Source organism: Ovis aries, chromosome 17, assembly GCF_016772045.2.
Source record: "Ovis aries strain OAR_USU_Benz2616 breed Rambouillet chromosome 17, ARS-UI_Ramb_v3.0, whole genome shotgun sequence".
NCBI lineage: Eukaryota > Metazoa > Chordata > Mammalia > Artiodactyla > Bovidae > Ovis > Ovis aries.
In genome coordinates, this window is record NC_056070.1 from 50,950,939 (window position 1) to 50,977,400 (window position 26,462).

General features: G+C 47.4%; 1 protein-coding gene and 1 long non-coding RNA gene across 8 annotated transcripts in view; one reads left to right on the forward strand and one right to left on the reverse strand.

Moving 5' to 3' along the window:
• Positions 1-15,098: 15,098 nt before the first annotated feature.
• On the reverse strand, positions 15,099-20,505 carry LOC114108812 (uncharacterized). Its single transcript, XR_003585527.3, has 2 exons — positions 20,234-20,505; positions 15,099-17,155 (listed from the first exon to the last, which is right to left on the reverse strand). It is a non-coding gene; the product is annotated as an uncharacterized LOC114108812 (long non-coding RNA).
• Positions 16,901-26,462, forward strand: part of SCARB1 (scavenger receptor class B member 1) — a 96,171-nt gene continuing 86,609 nt past the window's right edge. For 4 of the 7 annotated variants that reach the window (XM_027956406.3, XM_060401087.1, XM_042234518.2 and 1 more), the window contains exon 1: positions 19,658-19,909. In XM_027956406.3, coding sequence (XP_027812207.1) covers positions 19,784-19,909 — 126 coding nt within the window. In that variant the 5' untranslated portion in view covers positions 19,658-19,783. Of the gene's footprint in view, positions 17,004-19,657; positions 19,910-21,755; positions 26,016-26,462 lie in introns of those variants that run through there. The other 3 variants (XM_060401088.1, XM_060401091.1, XM_060401090.1) reach the window with 3 other exon arrangements.

Here is a 26,462-nt window from a genome sequence, read left to right on the forward strand (position 1 = left end):
TAAACTCTGAAAAAAATTATGGGCAAAGAAGTGATTCAAAATAACCCCATGGTTTAACAGTAAAGTGGGTAAAGCAAGTTTAACACCTGTTTTTTTTTTTTTTTTTTTCCTCTTTGGCTGTACCTTGCGGCATGTGGCACTTCCCTGATCAGGTATTGAACTTGGACCCCCTGAAGTGAAAGCCCAGAGTCTTAACCACTGGATCTCGAAGGAAGTCCTCTAACAGCTTTATAATAATCTCACGCTGGCCACCTTGATGTGTTTTAAAAATAATAAATACGAAATTCTTCAGAATTTTAAAAAAAATTTATTTATTGGTTGCACTGGGTCTTTGTTGCTGCAAGCGAGATTTCTCTAGCTGTGGCCAGCGGGGGCTACTCATCACTGCAGAGTGTGGGCTTCCCATTGTGGTGGCTTCTCTTGCTATGGAGCACAGGCTCTAGAGCCTGTGGGCTTTATTGATTGTGGCTCACGGGCTTAGTTGCTCCACAGCATATGGAATCTTTCGACTAGGGATTGAACTGGTGTCCCTTGAATTGGCAGGCAGATTCCTATCCACTGTACCACCAGGGAAGTCCCTCAGAATTTGTAAGAGTGAAACAAGTAGCTGGGGGACAGGCAAGGGAGGGGACTGAATTCATCAGGTAGGCCTTTCTGTTTACCTTGAATCTTGTAGCACTCAGGCTCTAAAAATCTGAAGACTTGGCTTCCAATCCGGGCTTGGTCACTTCTTGGTTGTGTGACCTTGGACAGGACACCTCACTGTTCTGTGCCTCAGTTTCCTCATCTGGAAAGTAGGAATACTATGGGTTCTGACATCAGAAGGTCAGTGTGATGATTCAGTTAGCTAAGATGTAAAGCATTCAGAATAGCACCTGGCACAGTCCAGGGTCCCTAAGTGTCAGCTATTGTTATGATCAACATCTGTTATGCATTGAAGTGTGTGCTCCAAGAAGCCATGTGGATCCCTAACCTCAAGCACCTTAGAATGTGACCTTGTTTGTTTATTTATTTGGAGGCAGCACTGCACAAAGTAATGCTGAAAATTCTCCAAGCCATACTTCAACAGTGCATGAACTAAGAACTTCCAGATGTCCAAGCTGGATTTAGAAGAGGCAGAGGAACCATAGATCAAATTGCCAACATCTGTTGGATCATAGAAAAAGCAAGAGAATTTCAGAAAAACATCTGCTTCATTGACTATGCTAAAGCCTTTGACTGTATGGATCACAAAACACTGTGGGAAATTCTTCAGGAGATGGGAATACCAAACCACCTTACCTGCCTCCTGAGAAACCTGTATGCAAGTCAAAAAACAACAGTTAGAACTGGACATGGAACAACGAACTGGTTCCAAATTGAGAAAGGAGTATGTTAAGGCTATATATTGTTACCTTGCTTATTTAACTTATATGCAGAGTACATCATGTGAAATGCCGGGCTGGATGAAGCACAAACGGGAATCAAGATTGCAGGGAGAAATATCAATAACCTCAGATATGCAGATGGCACCACCGTTATGGCAGAAACTAAAGGAGGAACTAAAGAGCCTCTTGATGAAAGTGAAAGAAGAGAGTGAAAAAACTGGCTTAAAACTCAACATTCAAAAAACGAAGATCATGGCATCTGGTCCCATCACTTCATGACAAATAGATGGGGAAACAATGGAAACAGTGACAGACTTTAGGGCTCCAAAATCACTGCAGATGTGACTGCACACATGAAATTAAATGACATTTCCTTCTTGGAAGGAAAGCTATGACCAGCTTGGACAGCATATTAAAAAGCAGAGACATTACTTTGCCAACAAAGGTCTATCTAGTCAAAGCTACAGTTTTTCCAGTAGTCATGTATGGATGTGACAGTTGGACCATAAAGAAGGCTGAGCGTCAAAGAACTGATGCTTGATGTTTTTGAACTGTGGTGTTGGAGAAGACTCTTGAGAGTTCCTTGGATGGCAAGGAGATCAAACCAGTCCATCCTAAAGGAAATCAGTCTTGAATGTTCACTGGTAGAACTGATGCTGAAGCTGGAGCTCCAATACTTTGGCCACCTGATGCAAAGAACTGACTCAATGGAGAGGACCCTGATGCTGGGAAAGATTGAAGGCAGGAGGAGAAGGGGCCAACAGAGGATGAGATGGTTGGATGGCATCACCGACTCAATGGACATGAGTTTGAGCAAGCTCCAGGAGTTGGTGATGGGCAGGGAAGCCTGGCATGCTGCAGTCCATGGGGTCACAAAGAGTCCGACACGACTGAGCTACTGAACTGAACTGAACTAACTGTGAGGCAGATAAGCTCTTAGCTGCCAGACCAGGGATTGAAGCCACATCCCCTGCACTGGAAACACAGAGTCCTAACCACTGGACCACCAGGGAAGTCCCAGAATGTGACCTTATTTGGAAATGAAGTCATTGCAGATTAGTGAAGATGAGGTCATGCTGGAATAGGGTGGGCCTCTAATCCAAGGTGACTGATGTCCTTATGGGAGAGGAGACAGACACCTTTTATCAAGTCTGTGGGTCAGCACTCTGGTACAGCTTAGCTGGATGTTTTGCTCAAGGCCTCTGAAGACACAAAGGGAGAAGACAGCTACGTGATGAGATGTGTCTACAATTTAAGGAACACCGAGGAAGCCAGCAACCACCAGAAGCTGGAAGAGGAAAGGAAGGATCCTCCCCTAAGAGCCTTCACAGGGAGTGAGGCCCAGCTTAATGCTTTGATTCTAGATTTTAGCCTCCAGAATTGTCCAAGAATACATCTCTGTATTTTAAGCAGCCCCTTTTGTGGCAAACATTTTGTTACAACAGGCCTAGGAGAGCAATACTATATCTATTCAAAATTATTTGATAAATTCAAAGAAAAGTGATTCTTTATCTATTTCTTCCTGTGTCTGGGATGAGTTCTCACAGCTGAGACCAGGTAGCGAAAGTGGCTTTTGAAGGTGTTTGGACTTTGTCCTGAAGGCCCTGAGAACTCCTCGGGGTTTTAAATTAGAAAATGACTGTTTCTGAGGTGAGTTTTAAGAAGCTGTCTGCCTGCGGGTGGAAGGCAGAAGAGACAGTTTAGGCCAGTTAGGGGATGAGTCGGTCATCCAGGCAGCATGATGGTGTTTCAGTGATGCTCAAAGTGTGATCCTCGAAGTAACAGCATCAGTGTCTCCCAGGAACTTGCTAGAAATGCAAAATTATAACCTCATTAAAACCTACTGAATTTGGCACCCTGGGTAACAGGGGGCAGTACTTTCAACCCCTCCCCTGCCCCCAGCCCCATCAGGTAACTCTTCTTTTTTTAATTTATTTTATTTTAAAAAAATTATTTTTTTTTTAAATTTAAGAGACGGGAATACGAGACAACCTGACCTGTCTCTTGAGAAACCTATATGCAGGTCAGGAAGCAACAGTTAGAACTGGATATGGAACAACAGACTGGTTCCAAATAGGAAAAGGAGAACGTCAAGGCTGTATATTGTCACCCTGCTTATTTAACTTCTATGCAGTACATCATGAGAAACGCTGGGCTGAATGAAGCACAAGCTGGAATCAAGATTGCCGGGAGAAATATCAATAATCTCAGATATGCAGATGACAACACCCTTATGACAGAAAGTGAAGAGGAACTAAAAAGCCTCTTGATGAAAGTGAAAGAGGAGAGTGAAAAAGTTGGCTTAAAGCTCAACATTCAGAAAACGAAGATCATGGCATCTGGTCCCATCACTTCATGGGAAATAGATGGACAAACAGTGGAAACAGTGTCAGACTTTAATTTTTTGGGCTCCAAATCACTGCAGATGGTGATTGCAGCCATGAAATTAAAGGACACTTACTCCTTTGAAGGAAAGTTATGACCAACCTAGATAGCATATTAAAAAGCAGAGACATTACTTTGCCAACAAAGGTCCATCTAGTCAAGGCTATGGTTTTTCCAGTGGTCATGTATGGATGTGAGAGTTGGACTGTGAAGAAAGCTGAGCACTGAAGAATTGATGCTTTTGAACTGTGGTGTTGGAGAAGACTCTTGAGAGTCCCTTGGACTGCAAGGAGATCCAACCAGTCCATCCTAAAGGAGATCAGTCCTGGGTGTTCATTGGAAGGACTGATGCTGAAGCTGAAACTCCAGTACTTTGGCCACCTTATGCGAAGAGCTGACTCATTTGAAAAGACCCTGATGCTGGGAGGGATTGGGAGCAGGAGGAGAAGGGGACAACCGAGGATGAGATGGCTGGATGGCATCATCGACTCGATGGACATGAGTTTGAGTGAACTCCGGGAGTTGGTGATGGACAGGGAGGCCTGGCGTGCTGCAATTCATGGGGTCGCAAATAGTCGGACATGACTGAGAGACTGAACTGAACTGAATGAATATATTTTGCTGTACCAGGTCTTAGTTGTGGCACATGGGATCTTAGTTCTCTGACTAGGGACTGAACCCAGGCACTCTGCATTGGGAGCATGGAGTCGTAAGCCAATGGGCCACCAGGGAAGCCCCCTCTCTTGTATGAACACCAGTCATTGGATTTAGGGCCCACCCAAATCCTGGATGACCTTATCTTCACTTGATCTCACCTGCAAAGACCCTGTTTCCAAATAAGGTCACACTCACAGGTCCTGGGGGTTGAGACTTGAACATAACCTTTTTCAGGGCACACAGTTTCACACACAACATATGGAGAGACATGAAGGGATTCGAGAAATATCAAAACAAGAGAAATCTTAATGATTATTTGAGGGGGGGAAGGAGGGAAAACAGAACAAAGAGTAAAATGACTCAAATACTGTTACATAAATAACAAAGCCTGGAGTGACGCTGGTGTCTTGCTCCTCTCTGAATGAGTTCCTTAGGGTAGGGTTTCAGGAACTTGATTCCAATATATTGGGATCAGTAAACATCTTGCTGAAATAAACTTTCTGCCTGAGAGCCTATCTCCCTTACCCGTGGGGCAGGTCTGGGGAGGGAGGAGCTGGAAGGGCACATGCCCTTCACCCATGGAATCCCCAGCTGATTGCACTAACTTCAATTCAGAACACAATGGAAATCCAAAATCAAGCTCACAGAGAGCTGGGGACACCTGAAGCTGCTCCATGTCTTAGCTGCCTCAAGGAAAGGATGGGATGGGAGACCATGGGCCTCTCTCAAGGAGGAGCATCTAGAGGACCAGTGGATGCGGGAGCCCCTCCTTTCTGACTCAGGCTGGACTCAAAGCACTTGCTCTCCTGGGAGCTTGTTTCCCTCCCTTTTTGCAGTGCCCAGAGGTTCTGATCCCCTGGAGGACTTGGGAAGACACAGATCACCGGGCCTCACCTCAGAGGGTCTGATTCAGCAGGTCTGAGGTAAGGACCCAAAGTTTGCATTTCTCTGTTGTTCCCATTTCTGAGAATGGAGAACCACAGCCAGAGATGAATGGCTCCGAGCCCTGGTTGCATGCGGGGGTCACTGTTCTGTGCTGTGCTTTGTTGCTCAGTTGTGCTGGACTCTTTGTAACCCCATGGACTGTAGCCTGCCAGGCTCCTCTGTCCATGGGGATTCTCCAGGTAAGAATACTGGAGTGGGTTGCCATGCCCTTCTCCAGGGGATCTTCCCGACCCAGGGATAAGGGGAGTTAAAAATACTAATGCCAGTGCTGGACCCCAGACTGCCAGAATCTTCAAGGATGGAGCATTACCTCTGACTTTAGAGCACCCGAGGATGCTAAAGGATAGCCAGGTTTGAGGTTAGCATCATTCTATCACTATGATTGGCTGAGCAGTAGACACAGTGTCCACAGTGTCTGGACAATAAGACAAAGGGGTGGTTGCTGGGGGACTTCCAGGTTAATAACCACTATCTTACATCGCAGAAGATACTATAGCAGGGAGACAGAAAGAATCTGAGTTCTCAGTGGTGTCCATACTTGACCCCTGACACTGAGAACCCTGAAGCTGCACCATCTCAAGACTTCCTGAGATGTGGAAGTAATAAATGTCTTTATTATTAAACACAATGGGTTGGTGCTTTCTAGTACTTTCAGCTGAAAGCATTGCAATTGCTGCAGATGTGAAATCTTTTGGCAAGGAGCCAGCAGCCGTAATCAACAGCTTTATTGATTTCTTTATTCAGTGAAAGTCTACTGAGGGCATTCTGTGTGTCAGGATGGTTCTGGGTAGAGAAGAGCTTGAGAGAGGGCCTTGCTGTCATAGAGCTGCATTCCAGTGAGTGAAGACAGACACAAAAGTAATAATTTCAGATAATGTTCAAGAAAGAAAATAGAGTGGTTTGAGAGTGCGGGAGACTGGGGCTTCCCTGGGAAGGTGACATCTGAGCAGACAACTGGATGAAGAAGAGCCAACCATGTGAACATCCCTGCAGGAAGGATTCCAGGTAGAGGACACAGCAGGTGCAAAGGCCCTGGGGTGGGAGTGAACTTTGTTCAAGCATCTGAAATGTGGATTGTGAAGGTGGCATGATTATGGCAGAGGTTTTCAGGGAAGTAGCTAAAAGCACACAAAAGCTCCACAGTCCAAGTTTCTGTCTCAATTTCTTAGGGCTTTTGTTCTTAGGCCCAAAGTGTATGAGCTCTGGTTTGCTGAAATCTGAGTGGAGTTTTTCAGGCTTCTCTTCCTAACTCAAGAGAACCACTTAACCTCTCACTGTGTGTGGTCAGCTGTACACTGGTTTTTTTTCAGTGAAAGCCAAGTGTTTGTGCTTCAGCCTAACTAAACGGCTCCATCTGCAGTAAGTCTCCGTCTGTTTTGCTATTTTTTTTTCTGCCAGAGCAACATTTTCTGTCTTGCCCAGAAAACTTTAGCTCTTGTCATGCCCCCTTCCTTTCCAATACCCACCTCCTTTGCCTGGGGCCTGCTGAGGCCTGGGGCCATATCCCACAGCCTCAGAGCAAGAAGATGGCTAGGGCTTTCCTGGTGGCTCAGTGGTAAAGAATCTGCCCATCAGTGCAGGAGACATGGGTTCGATCCCTGGTCCAGGAAGATTCCGCATGATGTGGAACAGCTAAACCTAGCTATTGAGCTTGAGCTCTAGAGCCCAGGAATGGCAACTTCTGAGCCCACACACCCTAGAACCCATGCTCCGCAATAAGAGAAGCCATTGCAATGAGAAGCCTGTGCAGCACAACTAGGGAATAGCCCCTACTCACTGCAACTAGAGAAAAGCCCGTGCTGCAGCGAAGACCCAGCACAGCCAAATATAGATAAATAAATAAAATTGTTTGAAAAAGGAAAAAAGAGGATGGCCAGGCAGGAATGTTGTTGAGGCCAATGTTGGTACAAAGACTCCTTTAGAATAGAAAAGTCCTTTGCCCTTTTAAAAAATTCCATTCAACTTCAGAACAGCAAAGTTGCCAGTTTCTTTCCTAAGGGGGACATTGTTTCTGGGCACCAGACTGAGATGTGTGTGCCAGAGGTGGCTGAAACCTAGGTACAAGCAAGTTCCAAAAATATTGTTTGGCAACCAATGGATGGCGACACTATTCTGCACATTGCAGCCAGCTGCAGAAAATCCTTTAGGCAAGATGTGGTGGTACCAAGGGGGACCACTGGACACTCACTCACAGGGCTTTTTAACTGTGTTTGCCGAGAATTTCCAAGGGAGGAGAGGGGGACACAGCCTCACACAGGTCCCAGACCTGTGGTGACAAAAGTATTATTTTCACATCAATGAGTCTATAATGCCACCTGAGAAAAATGCTCTCAGGGAAAGAAATCTGCTTCAGGGAGGGTATATTACAGAGGTCACAGAGTGGACCTGTTTCAAAGCAAATAGGATCAAGTTACTTCCTGCTTAAATCCCAGGGATAAAGCCCAGACCCCTCCCCAGGGCTCACAAGGCCCTGAAGCTCTGGCCCTGGCCCAGGTGCCCCACTTTCCCCCCTGCCACTCCCTGAGATACAAGCTTCCTAGCCTCTTGTGTGGATCATCTGTTGTGTTCAGGCTGTGCTCACCCCAGGACCTTGTTATGTGCTGTGCTCACTGCTCTAAACACTTTTCACAGGTCTCCATTAAAGTCTGGCTCCAATGACACCTTCACAGACAGACCTCCCCTGGCCGACCCATCTCAAGTAACTCTCCTGTCGACATCTTCTTATCTTCTTTTCATGACACTCTGACTTCACCCTGCCTGATTGCTTATGTCTGTCTCTTCCACTGCTATGAAAGCATCACAAAGGCAAAGACCTCGCTTGTCTTCACAGCAGGGCCCAATGCAAACCCATTCCATGGTTTGTGGAATGAATGATGGAGCTACCCGACCCCATCTGGACCAGCCAGGGAAGGCTTTCTAAATTGACATCTAGTGGACAAGGAGGGCCTCTCCTCTGCTTAGTTTTGTTTTGTACTGTGCAGCATGTGAAATCTTAATCTTCAGATATATGAGCTTATTTGATTCATATCTGCTGCTAAGTCGCTTCAGTCATGTCTGACTCTATGCGACCCCACAGACGGCAGCCCACCAGGCTCCTCCGTCCCTGGGATTCTCCAGGCAAGAACACTGGAGTGGGTTGCCATTTCCTTCTCCAATGCATGAAAGTGAAAAGTGAAAGTGAAGTCCCTCAGTCGTGTCCGACTCTTAGCAACCCCATGGACTGCAGCCTACCAGGCCCTCCGTCCATGCGATTTTCCAGGCAAGAGTACTGGGGTGGAGCGCCATTGCCTTCTCTGATTCACACCACAACTCTCCAAAATAGGTATTATTAACCCCATTTTACAGATAGGGCAATTGAAGTCCAGAGGAGTAAGTGTCAAGTTGAGCCAAGATTTGAACCTGGACTCTCTGGATACAGACTTGCTGTTTTTTATGACTATGCTTTCTTACTTCCAGGCTTTTGCCCTCAGAACATTGTCTCTAGGAGTCTCTTCTTTCCCAACTAATTCCTTTTTCACCACCGTATCAGTTCCTGTATCTGTCAGGTTCCAAGAAGGAAGAGAACAGTGCACCTCAAATAGAAGATTTTGAAGAGGCTTTAATATGAGGACTGTTTTAAAGCTATTAGGAGAACAAGAGGTCATGAAGATGTTCTCCCTCCTCGGGCTGCAGATTGGAGGGGAGGGAATGATTTTAGAAACTGGAAGGAGAGGGTCTGCCTTGCCTGGAAAGGATCACTACCAACCTGAGTGTTTCTGTTATCTGTTGCTGCTAAAAAAAAAACCACTCCAAAATGTAGTGATTTTGAAGCAACAAAAACTTAGAATTTATTATCTTCTGGGTTGAATAGTTCTGGAATGCTGAGATGCCTGACAGGTCCACAAATGCTAGTTGCTAGCTGGGAGTTCAGCTGGGCTGTTGTCTGAAGGCGAGGTCCTCACTCACAAGGCTTGGGCTTCTTTACAGCATGGTGGCTGAGTTCAAGAAGGAGTGTTTCAGGAACTTCCTTCGTAGTCTGCAGTTAAGATTCCACACTCCTAACACAGGGGGCCTGGGTTCAATCCCTGGGGAACTAGATCCTGCATGCCACAACTGAAGATCCCACAAGCCACTAGTAAGACCTGGCACAAACAAATAAAAACAATTTTTTTTAAAGGAATGTTTTAGGAGGTGAAGGCAAAAGCTTCTGATGGCTTAAGGCCCACTCTTGGAGGTGACACAGGGTCACTTCTGCCACAGTTCAACCTGTGATTGAAACCAATCTGGGTCACAGTGTCAACCCAGATTCTGGGGGAGAGAAAATAGATTCACAATAAGAGGAGTAAGAAGGGGATTAGCAGTATAACTTTTTTAAAGTATTTATTTGTATTAGCATGGATAACAAGCTGTCTGTTAAATTCAAACCTTTTATTTTTATTATATTTATTTATTTATTTTTGGTCACACCATGTGGCATGTGGGATTAGTTCCCTAACCAAGGATTGAACCCACATCCCCTGCATTGGAAGTGTGGAGTCTTAACCACTGGATCACCCTAGAAGTCCCAGGGGTATCTTTAATCTATGGAAATATAGCTGGAGGAGGCTGGAGAACATCTCATTTTTCGTCACTCACCTTCTTGGGGTCTCCTAATTCCCATTGGCTAGAACCAGCTAAAAAACAGAAGACAAGGGAGCTTGCTGACCTGGTTCCTGTGGGTCATCTTCTTAAGGAAGACATTAGGGTGGAGAAGCAGAAGGTGGTTTTGAGGGCGAGGATAATATCCTGGCATAGGACCTCCCACTCTCAGTTCTGCAAGAACTCTTTTTCCTTTGTTGTGCAATTTCTAATTTGAGGCCTCTGTGATTATTATTTTTTTTTTAATTTTTATTTATTTATTTGGCTGCTCTGGGTCTTAGTTGTAGCATGTGGGATCTAGCTCCCTGACCAGGGATTGAACCTGGGCCCCCTGCACTGGGAGCTCAGAGTCTTAGCCACTGGACCACCAGGGAATTCCCCCTCTGTGATTATTTATCTGTCATCAGTCTCCAGGACCGAGAGCTCCAAGAAGACTGGTGCCGTGGCTGCTTTGCCCACCTTTGGATCCCCCCAGGCCAGCACTGTGCCCGTCTTTACTCTTGACTTTCAAGTAGCAATCGGGGAGATGTATTGCTATTATTACTATTTTTTAAAAAGGAAATTGTCTTTGTCTGTTCAGTCTGCTGTAGCAGAATACTACAGACTAGGTGACTTCTAAACAGCAGACATGTATTTCTCACAGTTCAGGAGGCTGGAAGTGCAAGACCAAGGGGCTGGCAGATTCTGTGGCTGGTGAGAACCCACTTCTTGGTTCATAGATGGTCACAGGCTTCCTGGTTCTCATGTGGCTGAAAGGGTGAGGGAGCTTTCTGGGGTTTCCTTTATAAGAGCATGAATTTCATTCGAAAGAGCTCCAACTTCATGACTTCATCACCTCCCAGAGGACCCATCTCCAAATACCATCACGCTGGATGTTAGGATCGAATATTTGAACTTATGGGTGGGGAGGGGGAAATGGGATGCAAACATTCTGTCTATAGTAGGAACGTACACAAAAGTAGAGAAAATCGTACCATGAACTCCCATGTACCTGTTTCTCAGATTCAATTATTATCAAGCTTTTTTGTTAAGGTTGCTTCATTCATTCTTTTAGTAAATTATTTTGAAGCTAGGCTTAATCATGATGGCCTTTCCCCCCTACATCTTGCAGTATGTACATCTAAGAAGTATGAACAGGTATTTCCCTGGAAGTCCAGAGATTAAGACTCCACCCTTTCAATGCAGGAGACATGGGTTTGATCCTTGGTCCGGGAACTAATCTTCCACATGCTGTGTGGTGTGGCCAAAAAAAAAAAAACAAAAAAAAAACAAACCAAAAACCATAATGCTGTTATCACCTCTTCAAAATTAGCAGTCATTGAAATATATATATATCTATATATTATAGGCTGTATTGTGTGGCTTGCAGGCTCTTAGTTACCTGACCAGGGAGCAAATCCACACCCTCAGCAGTGAAAGTGCCAAGTCCTAACCACTGGACCACCAAGGAATTCCTGAAAGATATTTTAAAACCTAAATCAGGTCAGATTACTCTTCCGCTATGAGACCTATGTGGCTAAAAATTGGAATTTTTTATCACGGCCTAAGGAAAACATGATAACTAAATTTATTGCACAAACTTTGAGAGTAAGAGGGGGCTGCTATCAGTAATGATGTTGGGACAAGAGCTATAAACTGGGTGGTTGTGCTGAGGGGCCAGCCCTTCATGACGCCATCTCTGCTTATCTGATCCTTGCACAGATGGGACATCTCCTTGCACAGGGTCTTTGCATTTATTGGCTGTTTTGCCAGAATGTCCTCCCTGGTCTGTCTCACCCTTTTGGTCTCACCCCTCCACCCCCTCATTTCTCTGTGGTATTACCTCATTTGTTTCTCTCATTGGCACTTTCGCATCATCAACATCCTTGTTTACTTGCTTAGGCATGTTTTGTTTTGTTTTAAAATCTCTCCTACTAAAAAGGAAGGCCAGGCCAGAGTGGGGACTGTCTTGTTCATTGTTCTGTTCCAGCCCTTTGTACACAGTAGGCCTGGCACAGAGTGGGTGCTCGCTGAATATTTGCTATGTAAATGAATGGATGGGTGTAGATCCCTTCTTTGGGCCAGTCCGGCAGGGCCAGGTGACCTCAGAGGAGCCTTCTGGGTCCTAGGACTGGAACCATCCTCACATCTCCAACTGTTGTGGGCTGTGGGAGCAGACAAAGGCTCTTCTCTTGCAATCTGGCAGAAACAGAGCAGAGTTATTAGCCCCTGGCATCTGGCTGAGCCCTCCCACACACTTATACCTTTGATCTGGAAGGTGGTTTTGTGTTGGAGGCTTAGCTCTTGCCAGGGAGGCATGCCTCAAGTGCTGAGAGGCGGGGGCAAAGGTGAAGTTCAACTGCCAGCTCTTTGAGAAGGAAGGTGGCTGGAGATGCCCAAGGTGGTGGGTGATTCTGCAGGAAGTGGGGCTTGACTGAGCCTCCTAGGGGATGTGGGGGGCAGTGGTTTGGAGACCTCCACTAATATTAATATTCATACAATTGCAAGAGTCTGTGTGTTTCCAAAATGGCGTCAGTGAAGGATGTGAATACCCAGGGTGACACCAGCATCATCTTGGGCAAGAAACACTTTGAAGTGCAAAAGGGGAAGGTGGGAGTGCCTGAGCCTGGGTTATTGTGGTTGGTAACCGTGCCACCAGCAGGAACCATGTTGTGGATCCTCTCATAGGACGTCAAGCCAACCAGGATTCTACTACTTCTGAAGAGCGCACTGTTGCATGGGGAGTCTGTAAACACGATCACTGTATCTCCTGCTGGTTTAAACACAGCAGGTGTGGGACTTCCCTAGCAGTCCAGTGGTTAAGGATCTGAGCTTCCACGGCAGGGGGCACGGGTTTGATCCCTGGTGGGGGTAGTGCAGCCGAAAAAATCAAAACAAAACACAGCAGATGTGTTCATTAGACACAGAGAGCAGGAATCACAAGAGCGTGGGCCCTAGAAAAAGGGAATTCTTCCATGAAGCTCAACTGTTTTGTTATTCATTTAATGACTTGTCCCCCACTACCCTCTGCCACCGTTACTTAATTAAACTGGGTCTTTCCTCCTTTGTTTTTTCAGTTTGCTATTCCTACAGCCCTATTGTATTGATAAATACAATAATAATCTACTTTCCTAAATTCTAAATAAGTGTTTTTTGATTGTAAAAAACAAAATGCAAGGGTCATTTTCACCTACTGAAGAGAAACAGCTCCTAAGAAGTCATTTGCAACAACATGAGAAATCAGCATCTTAAGGAAAATCTATCCAGACACACTTCTTTCTCAGGACCTTTGCACTGACTGTTGCCAGGGCCTGAAAAAACATTTCCCCAGATATCTACATGGCTTGTTCCTGCACTCCCTTTAAGTCTTTGCTCAAATGTCATCTCACAGAGGTCCTCCCCCAACCACTTCCCTTTAAATTGCAACCCTCCCCACTGGGAGCACTTATCCTGTATTTTTCCTTCTAAAGCACGTATCATGCGCTAATACAGTTCAGTACAACAGAAAAGAAATTTTAAAAAATTTTAGTAGCTGCATATATATGTGTGTATATATATATTGTCCATGCTGTGCAGCCTGGGAGATCTTCGTTCCTTGACCAAGGATCAAACCTGGGCCTCAGCAGTGTGAGCTCAGAGTCCTGACTACTGGACTGTTAGGGAATTTCAGTAGCTGCATTTAAAAAGGAAAAAGAAACAGGCAAAATTCATTTTTATAACATATTTTTATCTAGCCCAATATATCTCAATGTTATCATTTAACTGTGTAATCACTATAAAAATATTGAGATATTTTGTGATCTTTCTTTCACAGTAAGTCTTTGAAACCTGGCGTGTATGAAGGACATAGCAACTCTCACTTGGGGCAAGCATGATTTTGAGTGCCCTGTCACCACGCATGGTCAATGGCAATCATATTGACTAGTGCAGCCCTGGCATGTCATATAATTGACCAGTGATTATGCTTACCATTTACTGATCTTGCTTGTCTCCTGGAACAGAAGATCCACAAGGCCAGGGAGCTTTGTCATGTTCATTGCTGGGTCCCTAGTCACTAACAGAGTGACTGACACATAATAGGTGTTCACAGTAGGTGTTCATCAACTGAGTGATAGACTGCCCTAATGGTCCAGTGGCTAAGACTCCACACTCCCAATGAAGGATGCCCCTGGGGGCTCGACCTCTGGTCAGGCAGCTAGATCCCATGTGCTGCCACTGAGAGTTCCCATCCTGCAAAGAAGATCCCACGTGCTGCAGTGACATAGGCTCCAGATGTGGCCTAAAGTGATAGCTTTTGCTTCCTGGTTGGCTTTTTCTTTCTTCTCTGTGCTTTCTCTCACTCTTCCCACCATCTACCCAGCTACTTCCTCTTTTCCCTCTCTCCACTCTTTCTTCAGCTAAGAGAGTAGTAATTCACATCTAGGCTCTGGAGCCAAACAACTTTGTTCCATCCCAGCTCTGCCACTCACTGGCTATGATTCTCTGAATCAAGTCATTCAGCTTCCCAGAAACACTTCTCATGCTTTGCTCTGGGGGCTAATGATTCTACCTGGGCTGGGGTGGAGCAGACAACATGTGACAGCCTGCATGGAGTGTTGATTCCCTGTATTGCTGGCACTGTGTTAAGCATGTAACCAGGATGCCCACTCACACCAGGCAGCGGGCACTGTTGAGATGATCTGTACTGCCTAAATAAGGAAGAAACCAGGGCACAGAGAGGTTAAGTGACTTGCCCAAAGCCAACCAGCTATGCAATCTGGCTGCAGAGGTGTGTATGTGTGTGCTAAGCTGCTTCAGTCCTGTCAGACTCTTTGTGACCCCATGGACTGCAGCTGGCCAGGTTCCTCTGTCCATGGGATTCTCCAGGCAAGAATACTGGAGTGGGTCGCCATGCCCTCCTCTAGGGGATTTTCCCCACCCACGGATCGAACATGAGTCTCTTAGTCTCCTGCATTGGGAAGCAGGTTCTTTACCCTTGGTGCCACCTGGGAAGCCCAGGTGCAGAGGTAGGTTTATTTATTTATTTATTTGTCTGTGCTGAGGGAGAGGGGAAAGCGAGGTCAGGGAGATGAGGGTAAGCTTGTGGGCTGTGATAAGGACTTTGACTTTTACTCTGAGTGAGGTGGGAAATGTAGGAAAGTTCTGTTGTTGTTTGCTTTGTAACAGCTTTATTGACATATACTTCAATGATGCTATAGTTCCAACTCACTCATTGAAAGTGTACACTTCAATGAATTTAGTATTCACACAGCTGTACACCAGCCCCACAATCAATTCTAGAATGTTCTATTACCCCGAAAAGAATCCTTAGTAGTCACTCCTGGTTTTTTCTGCCCCTACCTCCCCTCCCTTGCAAGCGTAGGCAAACACCAATCTGCTTTCTGTCTCTATGGATTTGCCTACCCTGGACATTTCACAGAAATGGAATCACAAAGTACATGGTCTTTAGCAACTGCCACTTTCACTTGGGGTAATGTTTCCAAACTCATTCCATGTTGCTGCCTGTATCAGCACTTCATTATTTAATGCTAGTATTTCATTGTGGGGTATTTCATATTTTATTTATCTATGCATCAGCTGGGGGATATTTGGGTTGTTTCCATTTTTCAGCTATTGTGAATAGTGCTGATGTGTGCAAATTTTTGTGTGGACACAGTTTTCATTTCTCTTGTGTATCCCCAGCAGAGGAACAATGGGGACTTATGGTAATTCTGTGTTTAGTTTTTTATTAGAAAACTAATTAATTTACGTTTTGGCAGTGCTAAGTCTTCATTGCTGCACTCAAAGTTCCTCTAATTGCAGCTAATGGGGGCTACTCTCTAGTTGTGGTGCACAGGCTTATTGTGGTGGTTTCTCTTGTTGCGGAGCACAGGCTCTAGGGCACATGGATTTCAGTAGTTGCAGTTCCTGGGCTCTAGGGCATAGGCTCAGTAGTTGTGGTCCGTGGGCTTAGTTGCCCTGTGGTATGTGGAATCCACCTGGACCAGGGAATAAACCCTGGTCCCCTGCATTGGCAGGCAGATTCTTAACCACTAGGGAAGTCCTGTACTTAGTCTTTTGAGGAGCTATTTCCAGACTCTTCTCCACAGTGGCTGGGCCATTTCACAATCCCACAAGCAGTGTATGAGAGTCTCAACTTCTCCATGTCTTTGTCGACACCCTCACGAACTGTCTTTTCCTCATGAGGGGATTTTGAGCTAAGGAGGAACATCGTCTGACTTGGTGTTTACAGGATGTCTCCAAAATTGACGTTGATTATATTTTGTTGCTGTTTTTCAGTTGCTGTCATGTCCAACTCTTTGCAACCCCATGGACTTCAGCACACCAGGCTTCCCTGTCCTTCACCATCTCCCAGAGCTTGCTTAAACTCATGTCCATCGAGTTGATATTGCCATCCAACCATCTCCTCCTCTGTCACCCTCTTCTCCTCCTGCCTTCAATCTTTCCCAGCATCCAGGTCTTTTCCAGTGAGTCGGCTCTTTATATCAGGTGGCCAAAGCATTGGAGCTTCAGCTTCAGCATCAGTCCTTCCAGGGAATATTCAGGATTGATAATATTGTACTGTCTTTTATCTTTCTTTTTCTCTTGCATCTTTGTCTTGCCTTGTCCTGGCAAAGCCTTTCCCTGAAACATGATGGAATATCTTTTCTCCAACTTCTTAGGTCACTGCCCACCTCCCCCCATCGGATGTGACTACCCCCTAGCAAGGTCATGGCTGGTCACGTGTCTCAGATATCCTTTCATCTCTGTCTTTCTCTTGTCAAGTGACAGTGTGGCGTGACATGAAAACACTCTTGCTGCGGCCTTGGGGGCTCTCTTGGGTAAGCGTCACGTACATTTGGACCTTGAAGATTTGAGAGTTAGATAGGGTGAGATGGTCAAGGCGAGTCAGTCCTTGCTGAGGGAAGCTGGGTATCAAAGAAGAGTGTGGTGTCAGGATGAGGACAGATCCCAGATTGTACTTAATTAGTTAATTTCCAAGAATTCAAAAAATCAGCAAACATAAGGCAATCCCCAGAGCTGATGGGCGCTGAAGGCCTTAAAGAATTCAAGGCAAGTATATTAACTAATTAATGAATTGGTCGATTAATTAAAGAAGTAATTATTTAAAGCCTTTAATGAGTATGTACGAGATGTCAGTCATTGTTCCAGGTGCCGGGGATACATCCATGAGCAAAAACAGGCCAGTTTGTCTCTCTTGGGAGCTGGAGAGAGAAAGAGGCAAACAAATAAATGAAGAAGACAATTTCAGATAAAATGGGGTGAGTTGATAGAATGATGGTAAACCTACATGGGAAGGAAATCCAGAAAAGAAGGGATATACGTATATGTACGGCTGATTGACATTGCTGTTCAGCAGAAACCAGCACAACATTGTAAAGCAGCTATACTTCAATAAAAATTAATTTTAAAAAAAGGGTGACTGGTGGGTTGGGACTTTCATTTTGGACGGATTCGACAGTGAAGGTCTCTTTAAGGAGTGAGGTTTGAAGTGAAACCTGGAGGAGAAAGAGTCACACCTGGTCAAGGGCAGGCAGAGGGAATAGCATATGCAAACGCCCTGTGTCTGGAACAAGCTGTTTAAGGAACAGAAAGAAGGGCCAGGAGCCTAGGGTACAGAGAACAAGCTGGTGAGGTTGGGAGATGCAGGCAAAAAGGTGGGCAGAAGCCAGGACAGCTAAGACCTCGGGGCAGCAATAACAAGAATAGTTAGCTTTATGGTGCTTTCATCCCGGGGCACTGTTCTATGTCCTGTTACATCTTCCCACTCATTTAATCCTCACAACAGCCCTTGAAGACAGGCTTTTATTTTTATTTATGTATTCAGTATTCTTTTGATACGGACCATTTTTAAAGTCTTTATTGGATTTGTTACAATATTGTTTCTGTTTTATGTTTTGGTCGGGAGGCATATAGGATCTTAGTTCCCCCACCAGGGATCGAACTCACACACCCCTGCACTGGAACATGCAGTCTTAACCACTGGACTGCCAAGGAAACCCTAGAGAGAGGCTCTTCTTATTTTCATTTGATAGGTGAAGGAACTGAGGTGCAGAAAGGGCCAAGCCACTTTTCCCAGGACCCTAGGGTAGGAAACCCCGGAGTAAGGACTTCTTGGAGCCTGTCCCCATCTGACACTATAGCCACCTGATCCAGTCACCTCTGCCCCAGCCACCCTGATCTAGGTCGGGGGTTGGGTCTCTGCTCCTGGTAACCTGGACAATGCTGGGTCTCCCGAGGAGAAGACAGTGGTAGGCAAGGCAGTCACAGCATCTGCTTGATACATACTGACTCAGGCCAGGCTGTTGCTTAAGGATGGGCATGGAAGAAGACTGCTTCCTGCCAGGGTTGAAGAAGAATTTCATTCTGAGCCCTCAGGGACTGGGCTGCCTTACCCATGTGTTGGGGATCCCTGCGTGACCCCAACTAGACAATGAGGGGACTGACTTACATCAGGGATCCAGGACTCAGTGCAGGGTCGGGGGGCCTTATGGAGGACTGCAGGGGGGCACATGCCCATGTTTTACTATTTTGGGGGGGGTGTCAGTAATCCATCATTCATTTCCTCACTTGCCCATCCTCTGTCTTCCTGTTCATTAGAAAGCAGACACTTGGATTTGTTACCTAACCCGCTGTGCCTGTTTCCTTATCTGCAAAATGGAGTCGGTGTGGGCAAGGCTCTTAGCACAGAACCTGGCTCCCAGAAGGCTCCTCACTGCTTCATTCTAAAATGTTCCTTGTGAGCAGACATTCCTAGCCAGACAGCGTTCAAGCTACTGAGAAGGGGAGGGCGGGGGCAGAGAGACAAAGCTTCTTCCCCGTAGCATTTTAGGGCCTGGCGATGGTTGCAATGCAAGAACAAATGAACGTGGCACATGCCTGGTGGCGCCCCTTGATAAGGGTGAGGGGAGAGCTGACGCTATTCTGTTTCACACAGGGTGGCTGGGAAGGCCTTTCCGATAAGATGGCCCCAGCAGTCGTGAAGGAAGAAGCCGGGCAGATACCTGGGTGCGGGTGGGGGGCGGACAGAATTCCAAGTCGTGGGGAGTATGAAGTCCAGAGGCAGGAGTCTGCTAGGCTTGTTCCAGGCAGAAAGAGGCTGGAATAGAATGTGTGTGCACGTGTGTGTGGGGTTGGGGTGGGGTGGGGAGTGGGAGCATGGGGCCAGCTGAGGACGCAGAGGTGGGTGCGGGGTCGGGGGGGAAACTCTGGAGTTCCTGCAAGAGTTGGGAAATTTCTACTAAATACCAACAATGATGACGGTCAGGACAGAGGAAGTGGGAGGGGAGGAGGGGTGAAATGAGAGTAGGAGGGGGAGGGAGACAGCGGGAGGAGGGGGAGAGAGATGCGGAGGAGGGAGAAGATGGAGTTGCTCCTGGTAAGGGATGAGCGGGGAGCAGGTGGGAGTGAGGAAGCGGGGAAGGGTTAGGAGGTGGAAGCGAGCCAGGTTCAACTTTGCACGCGGGCCACGAGGGCCCCGGGGCTCCCTCCGCCAGAAACGGAAGCCAGGGCGCCGGGTTCCCGGCGGTGGCCCCGCCCCAGTCGGACCGTCTGATCCGCGCCCCGCCTCGAACACGCCCCTTGCTAACTTAGGCCCCGCCCCTTCGCCCATGCTCGCCCGCGCCGGCCCGAATCCCGGTGCCCAGGGCGTCCCGGGGGGCGGTCCGCCCCAGTGATGGCGCATAAAACCGCTGGCCACCTGCCGGGCCGCTCCTCCGTGCGCTGCGAGCCTCGTCCTCGGAGTCGCTGCCTCTATCACCTCCGTCCCCGTCTCGGTCCCTCCACAGGCGCGGAACCCCGCGAGCACCGCGCGGGCGCCAGGGCTCGCTGACATGGGCAACCTCTCTAGAGCGCGCCGGGTGACCGCGGCGCTGGGTTTCATCGGGCTCCTCTTCGCCGTGCTGGGCATTATCATGATCGTGATGGTGCCCTCAATCATCAAGCAGCAGGTCCTCAAGGTGGGTGAGGGGCTTGGCCTGGGACCCGTGCGCGGGATACCGTCCGAGGCTGGAGGGCGTTGGGCGCCCGGAAAGGCCAGGCGCGCAGCTGGCAGGCTGGCGACCCGGTGCCGGGATCCGCGTGCCCTGGGCCCGGGGCCCTGAGCACCGGAGAGACCAGAGGGCATGAGGCAAGCCAGTTGGCCATCTTTCCCAGGAACCTCCCCGACTCAGGACGCAGGCTGAGTTTGGGGGCCAAGGAGGGCCCCCAGGGCCTTCTGCTGGAGGCACTGGGCTGGGGTTGGGGAAGCCTGAAGGAGAGACCATCTGGGAGCCTGACCTCACCTGAAGGTGAGGGGTCCAAGGCGGGCATGGAGTGTGCTCGTGTTTCTGATGCCGCCAGGAGAAGCCGAGGGGCAGACTCCATGCTTGCCTACCGTACAGCAGCCTCTGACGGTGTCTGGTAGAACTGGCACTGCACTTTGCTTGCTTCCTGTGAGCGCAGGCGGACAGGAACCCTCAAAGCATGTGCATGTGAGGCTCACATGGGTGCCCAGGCCGCCACTTGTTCCTGCTTCCAAAACCTCCCCATGCAGACCCCGTCTTAAAGGCAGAATGGGTTGCCCTCTCCTCCCCTGCGGCTGCCTTCCTGATGCAGATTGGCAGTGATAAGCTGCTTTACTCCCCAGATCCACGCATGGGCAGGAATAAGCCCAAGGCTGCATAAACAGGGTCCTTCAGGAGCCCACAGCCTGAGAGTTTTCCTCTGATCCTAACCTTATACACTACTGCCCTTTCAACCAGGGAGACAAATTAAGGCTGTCAGCTGGCCTTCAGACCAGCAGACTCTGCCCTGGGTGTCTGGGCAGCCTGTTTGAATGAGCCTGGAGTTACTGAAGGACAGGCAGATTCCAGAGTATCACATTCGAGCTAAAAGCATTCAGAGCTTTGAGGCCAAGGCTACAGCACCTGCAGGGCTCAGAGGGGAAACTGAGGCTTACCTTGGTGCCTCCCAGATACAACCGAGATGCAGAGCTGGGATAAAGATGTGGCTCTTGTCACTTGGTAATTGATTGCTCTTTCCCCCTGCTTTAGGTGAGTTTCTTGAGAATGAGGACTGGGTCGCATTTCATGTCCATGCCCCATGCCCAATGCAAGATGCTTGAGAGATGAATGAATGAATGAAGGCTGTATCTGCGTAGACCCAGCTGCCATTTTTTTGGCTTTAAAAATGGTTTTTCTTGAAATCTCTGGGCAAGTGGTTGTCTGAGTCATATGGGCCACACCATGTCCTTTGTTTTGTTCTCAAATCTTGTCCCATTAAGTCCTGTAATCTGATTGCAGGGAGGTCCTGGCCAATGGTGACACTGAGTTCCTAGTTCCTCTTAGTGGTTTTTTAATTTTGCCTGTGAAGTGTCGGGAAAAAGTTTTGTGGGGAGACCTCAGAGTAACAGAACTGCGTCTTTTTATCCCATGGTGGCCAATGGGTGTTTTTGCTTTGCTTTTCAAAGTAGCTGTAAGGAAAAAAAAAAAAAAAATGTAGCTGTGAGAGCTTAATCTTGGTGAAAGCCGGCTGTAAATGCCTGCCGATTTTGTAGTTTCTGTGCTGTGTGCGTCTTGGAGGGATGGTCTCTCGTGTGCTGTACGCATGGTGAACCCTGTCGTGATCCTGTGCAAATAGCCTCTTGCCTTCGGGGCGGCGGGATGGGGATGAGTGGAATTTATAGTTGATGAAGAATCTTGTCAACCCAGTCCTTCTTGGACTTAATGCAGGTGTTTTCTTTTTATGGCAAGTTAGAAGGATGTGTGTGTGTGTGTGTGTGTGTGTGTGTGTACATGCGCACATGAATGCCCTACCTAATTTCTCATTCCTCCTCTGGGCTTCCAGAGAGGAAAGCGCCACTGTCCTCAGTTGTCCCGGAGCTAAGATTTCCAGGCTTAAACTTGAGGGAGAGTCACCCAGCATCTACCACAAATATCCCAAAGGTGATTGGTCTGTGGCTGAGTGGTGTGAAGACACGGAGGCGAGCCCAGCCTGTGCCAGCTTCTTGGACAGCTCAGGCCACGCTCCGGCCAAGAGCCTTCCGTCAGAAGAGTGCCTGTGTTCAGGAGACTGAGTGAGTAGTACGTTAGGAGAGGAAGGGATGGCCTGTTGGTGTTTGCTTTGGCTGCACGTGTCCATATACAACTTGAATGGGAGGACTTGTGCTTTGATTTCTACTGTTTTATGCTTTGGGGTTAATGAAAGAAGTCCATGTATATAAAAGACATGCATTCTTTTTTAACCGAGAAACGGTTTCTTTTCTTTTTTAAAATATAATTTTATTTATTTGTTTTGTGGCTGTGCTGGCTCTTCACTGCTGTGCAGGCTCCTTTCTAGTTGCGGCGAGCAGGGGCTCCTCTTTTCGGGGCACAGGCTTCTCATTGTGGTGGCTTCTCTTGTTGCGGAGCAGGGGCTCTAGGGCACTCGGGCTTCAGTGGTTGTGGCATGGGGGCTCAGTAGCTGTGGTACACGGGCTTAGTGGCTCTGCAGCATGTGGGATCTTCCTGGAACAGGGGTCGAAACTGTGTCTCTGCCATTGGCAGGTGGATTCTTTATCACTGAGCCACCAGGGAAACCCCAGGACATGCATTCTTGTTTGTAAAAAAAAAATTCAAGTTGAGGGAAAACAGGGCCTCTCCCCCCGCTCATTTTATTCCCCTTCTCGATAGTACCACCATCGTCCAAGATTATCTTCGTAAGAAGACTTTTATAGAGATACACATCATGGATGTGTATTTAGACATAGACATATAGACATAATATATACTTACATGTATTGAACTATATTATGTCTAAACAGCCTGCAGTTTGCTTTTCAATTCACAGATATCATTTGAAAAATTTTCCATATCTGTCACATTTTCACTGTTGCATAGTATTTCTTTGAATACTGTACACTTACTTACCTGTTTCTCCATTGACTGATAATTTTCTCATACGTGCCTTTCTGTGTACGTGGATAACCACTTCCACTGGGTGCATTTCTAGAAGAGAAGCCTCTAGACCAGAAGGTCTGTCCGTTTTGAATTTGGTCACAGCCTAATGACCCCTCTGAAGATCAAGAGCATTTATAATTCCATCCAGAGTATGAAACTACTCACTCCCCTACATCTCTGCCATTATTGGTGACGACCAATTTATTAGCATCTTAAATAATTTTGGTGGGTTAATCTGGTGCGTGTCATTTACGTTTCTCAGGTTGCTGATGGGGTTGCACCCATTTTGAAACTGGTGTCAGTTTCCAGAGCTCAGGGTTTGCAGCCCTGGCCGTGCCCTTTGCTTGCTGGGGACCTCAGGCCAGTTACTTCACCTCTGAGCCAGGGATTGTGTCTTCAGCTCTGAGGCAGGAATCAGATCTAGTTTGCTTCCTGTCAAGATGGTGAAGTACGAAGGTGATGACATGTGTGTCGCACCGCCCTGGATGTACCTGTTTTCTCGTTTGAAGGTTATCATACTCTTGTAAGCTGTTGTGGTGTTTTTCCTTCCTACAGATAAGGAAACTGAGGCATACAAAGCCCAGAGACATGTCAGGGTTCACACAGCTCATGGCAGTAATGGTCAGGAATCCTGACCACAAATCTGGGTCTACACTTCAATAGGAGAATAGGAAGGAATGCAGAAGTCTTTTATCCAGTGGATTTCTGGGCAGAGATTAGAGAGAAAGAACTAGATCTTTATATATTTGGGCACAGAAAGCAAAGCAGATGAACACATGACTAATGGAAAAAAAGCTATAAGGTTCTTTGTGTTAAAAAAAAACAAAACAAAACACACTCCACGAAACTCTGTATTTTCACTAGATTTCTATCAGTGCATGTGAAAGCGCAGAAAAAGATGTGGAAGGGGGCACCGGACTGACAAAAGTGGTTACTCAGGGAATTGGGGGTGTGGTGGGGGGAAGCATGCTTTATCTGTGAAGTTCATACTTCTTTTTTAAATAATCAATTAATTTGTCTGGGCCAGGTCTTAATTTTGGCCTGCGGGATCTTTTTTTTTTTTTTTCAGTTGCAGCATGCAGAGTCTTTTTTAGTTTCGGCATGCAAACTCTTAGTTGTGGCTTGTGGAAACTAGTTCCCTGACCAGGGATTGAGTCTGGGCTCCCTGCACTGGGAACCCCCTGACTTTTTCTTTTTAAACAAGGAGAATATATTCATGTATTATGTGTTTAGTTAAAGGTTAGTTATAAATCCATAGCTTTCCCCCAAAGAATGGCCAAATGAGTTCAGTACAGAGTGTGGGAGGCACACAGCCGAGGGGACCTGTGGATGGAGCTCCCTGGGAGAGGCCTTGAGGGAGAATGAGACTCATTTCTTCTCCTTTCTCCCCGCCAGTGGGGAGGGTTGGATGAGAGGTGTTCAGACTGAACGCATTTAGGAGTGTAATCAAGGATGATTTTGTGCCAGGCATCTTTGTAAATGTCAATCATCTCAATTAGTCCTGGGAGAATTCTGGGACACACCTCTCATTGTCATCATCTACAGTTAGGGAAACAAAAGCTTAAGAGAGTATTTGCTGGTGTGTGTGTGTGTGTGTGTGTGTGTGTGTGTGTGTGTGTGTGTGTGTGAAAATATCCTGAGGCAAATCCCAGGAGGACGGTCATGCTTGTATCCATAGCCTCGAATGGAGCCTGGCATGCGTGGCCCTCTGTTTGCATGGATTGGGAACCCTGGGCTACATCTCTGGGCATGTATTCCCAAATTACTGGCTGTCTCTGGTCCACCAGGGGAGGTCCTGCTGGGCCAAGAGAAAGGGGCTTATCTGCTGGGCCACCATGTGTAGAGATGGACTTGGTAGCCTTCTTCACGGCCGGGGGTGGGGGAAGTGGGAAACCGAGTCTCTCTCTCTCTCTTTAAAAAAAAAATATATTTAATTTATTTTGGCTGTGCCGGCTCTTAGTTGAAGCATGTGAGATCTTTCGTTGTGGCGTGTGGGATCTAGTTCTCTGACCAGGGATTGAACCCAGGCCCCCTGCATTGGGAACTCAGACTATAAGCCACTGGACCACCAGGGAAGCTCCTTCTCTGCCATCTTTAAAGTTTTATAGTTGGAATCAGCCTTGGGTGCTTTATCCACTCATTTTTCCAGCTGCCAAATTCTTCCCTCACCTGTGTCCCCTGCTCGATAAATGACACCTCCATTTGTTCCCTCCAAGTATAGAGGCACAAACCTTGGGTTATCCTGGATGCATTTTGTGGTATCCTTGTATCTGCTCCATCAGCAAAATCTATTAGGATTACCTTCAAAACATATTTGCATTCTGACACCTTCTCAATATCTTTACCATTCTGGCCTCCTCCATTCACCACTTGGACCGATGCCGTAGTCTCATCTCTGGTCTCCATAGACAACCTGATCACGTGCCCTCTCTGCTTACAGCCCTTTGAGGTATCCCCATTTCACTCTGAGTGAATACCAAGGTCAGTTTGGTGACCTGAACTCCCTGCCATGATCCAGCTCCTGTTACCTCCTTCACTACACCCCCTGCCTTGACCCCCTGCTCACCTGCCACAGTGTCCAGTCTTCAGCGTCCTTGAGCCCACTGAGCCTGGTTCCACCAAACTCTGGCTTGCTTTCCCCACCGCCCTGAAGGCTCACCCCGCAGCCGTGCATAGCTTGCCTCTCACGTCCCTAAAGCCACCCCCAACTTATGTTACCTGTTGATTTGTGCATTTTCTTTCTCCCTCGTGGGCAGGAGTGGGGGCTGTCCTGTCACTCTCTCTGTAGTGTCCCCAGGACCAGATCAGTGCTTGGGTTCACAATGGGATGGTGGGATGAACAGACCCTGAGTGCTTTGAGGTTGGGCTCTTTCCTTGGCCTTTCCCCACCCCAACCCTCAGCCTCCCTATTTTTACCCCCTCTCCCTCTGCAAGGGCCACCCAAGGAACCATGCTCTGCCCCAGTTGCTTCTCACCAAGGCGTAAATGCTCAGTCGTGTGTGACTCTTGGTGGCCCCATGGCCTGTAACCCACCAGGCTCCTCTGTCCATAGGAATTTTCCAGCAAGAATGCTGGAGCCGGTTGCCGTTTCCTCCTCCAGGGGATCTTCTTGACCTAGGGATTGAACCCACATCTTCTGCATTGACAGGTGAGTTCTTTACCATGGAACCGCCTGGAAGCCACCAGTTGCATTTCGCTCTCTGGCAGATTTCTTTTGTGCATCAGTTCAGAGGTGGGGGTTGGGAGAGAGAACTGTCGGTAGACACCAGTTAAGCACCAGATACTGTTCTAGGTGTTTTACCTGCAGTCACTCGCTTCATTTAGTATCTAAATAGCTTCCGTTGCCTCCTTTTTTGTTGAGGGAAATGGAAGCACAGAGCTGAAAAGACACTTGCCCCAGGTCACACCGCTGTAGTGCTCTGGTGGGTAGCTGTAGCTCTAGCTGGGTGGGCTGCTGCCTGTGGACCCTCTCTTCCCCACTCTGTATCCCTGAGAGCTCAGCTTGGTGTTTGGAGGCAGGGCAAACCCTTCCCCTGGTCTCTGCTTGGGTCTGCTGTCCCTTGTCCTTTTCCTGCACAGACAGTGGGGCGGTAGG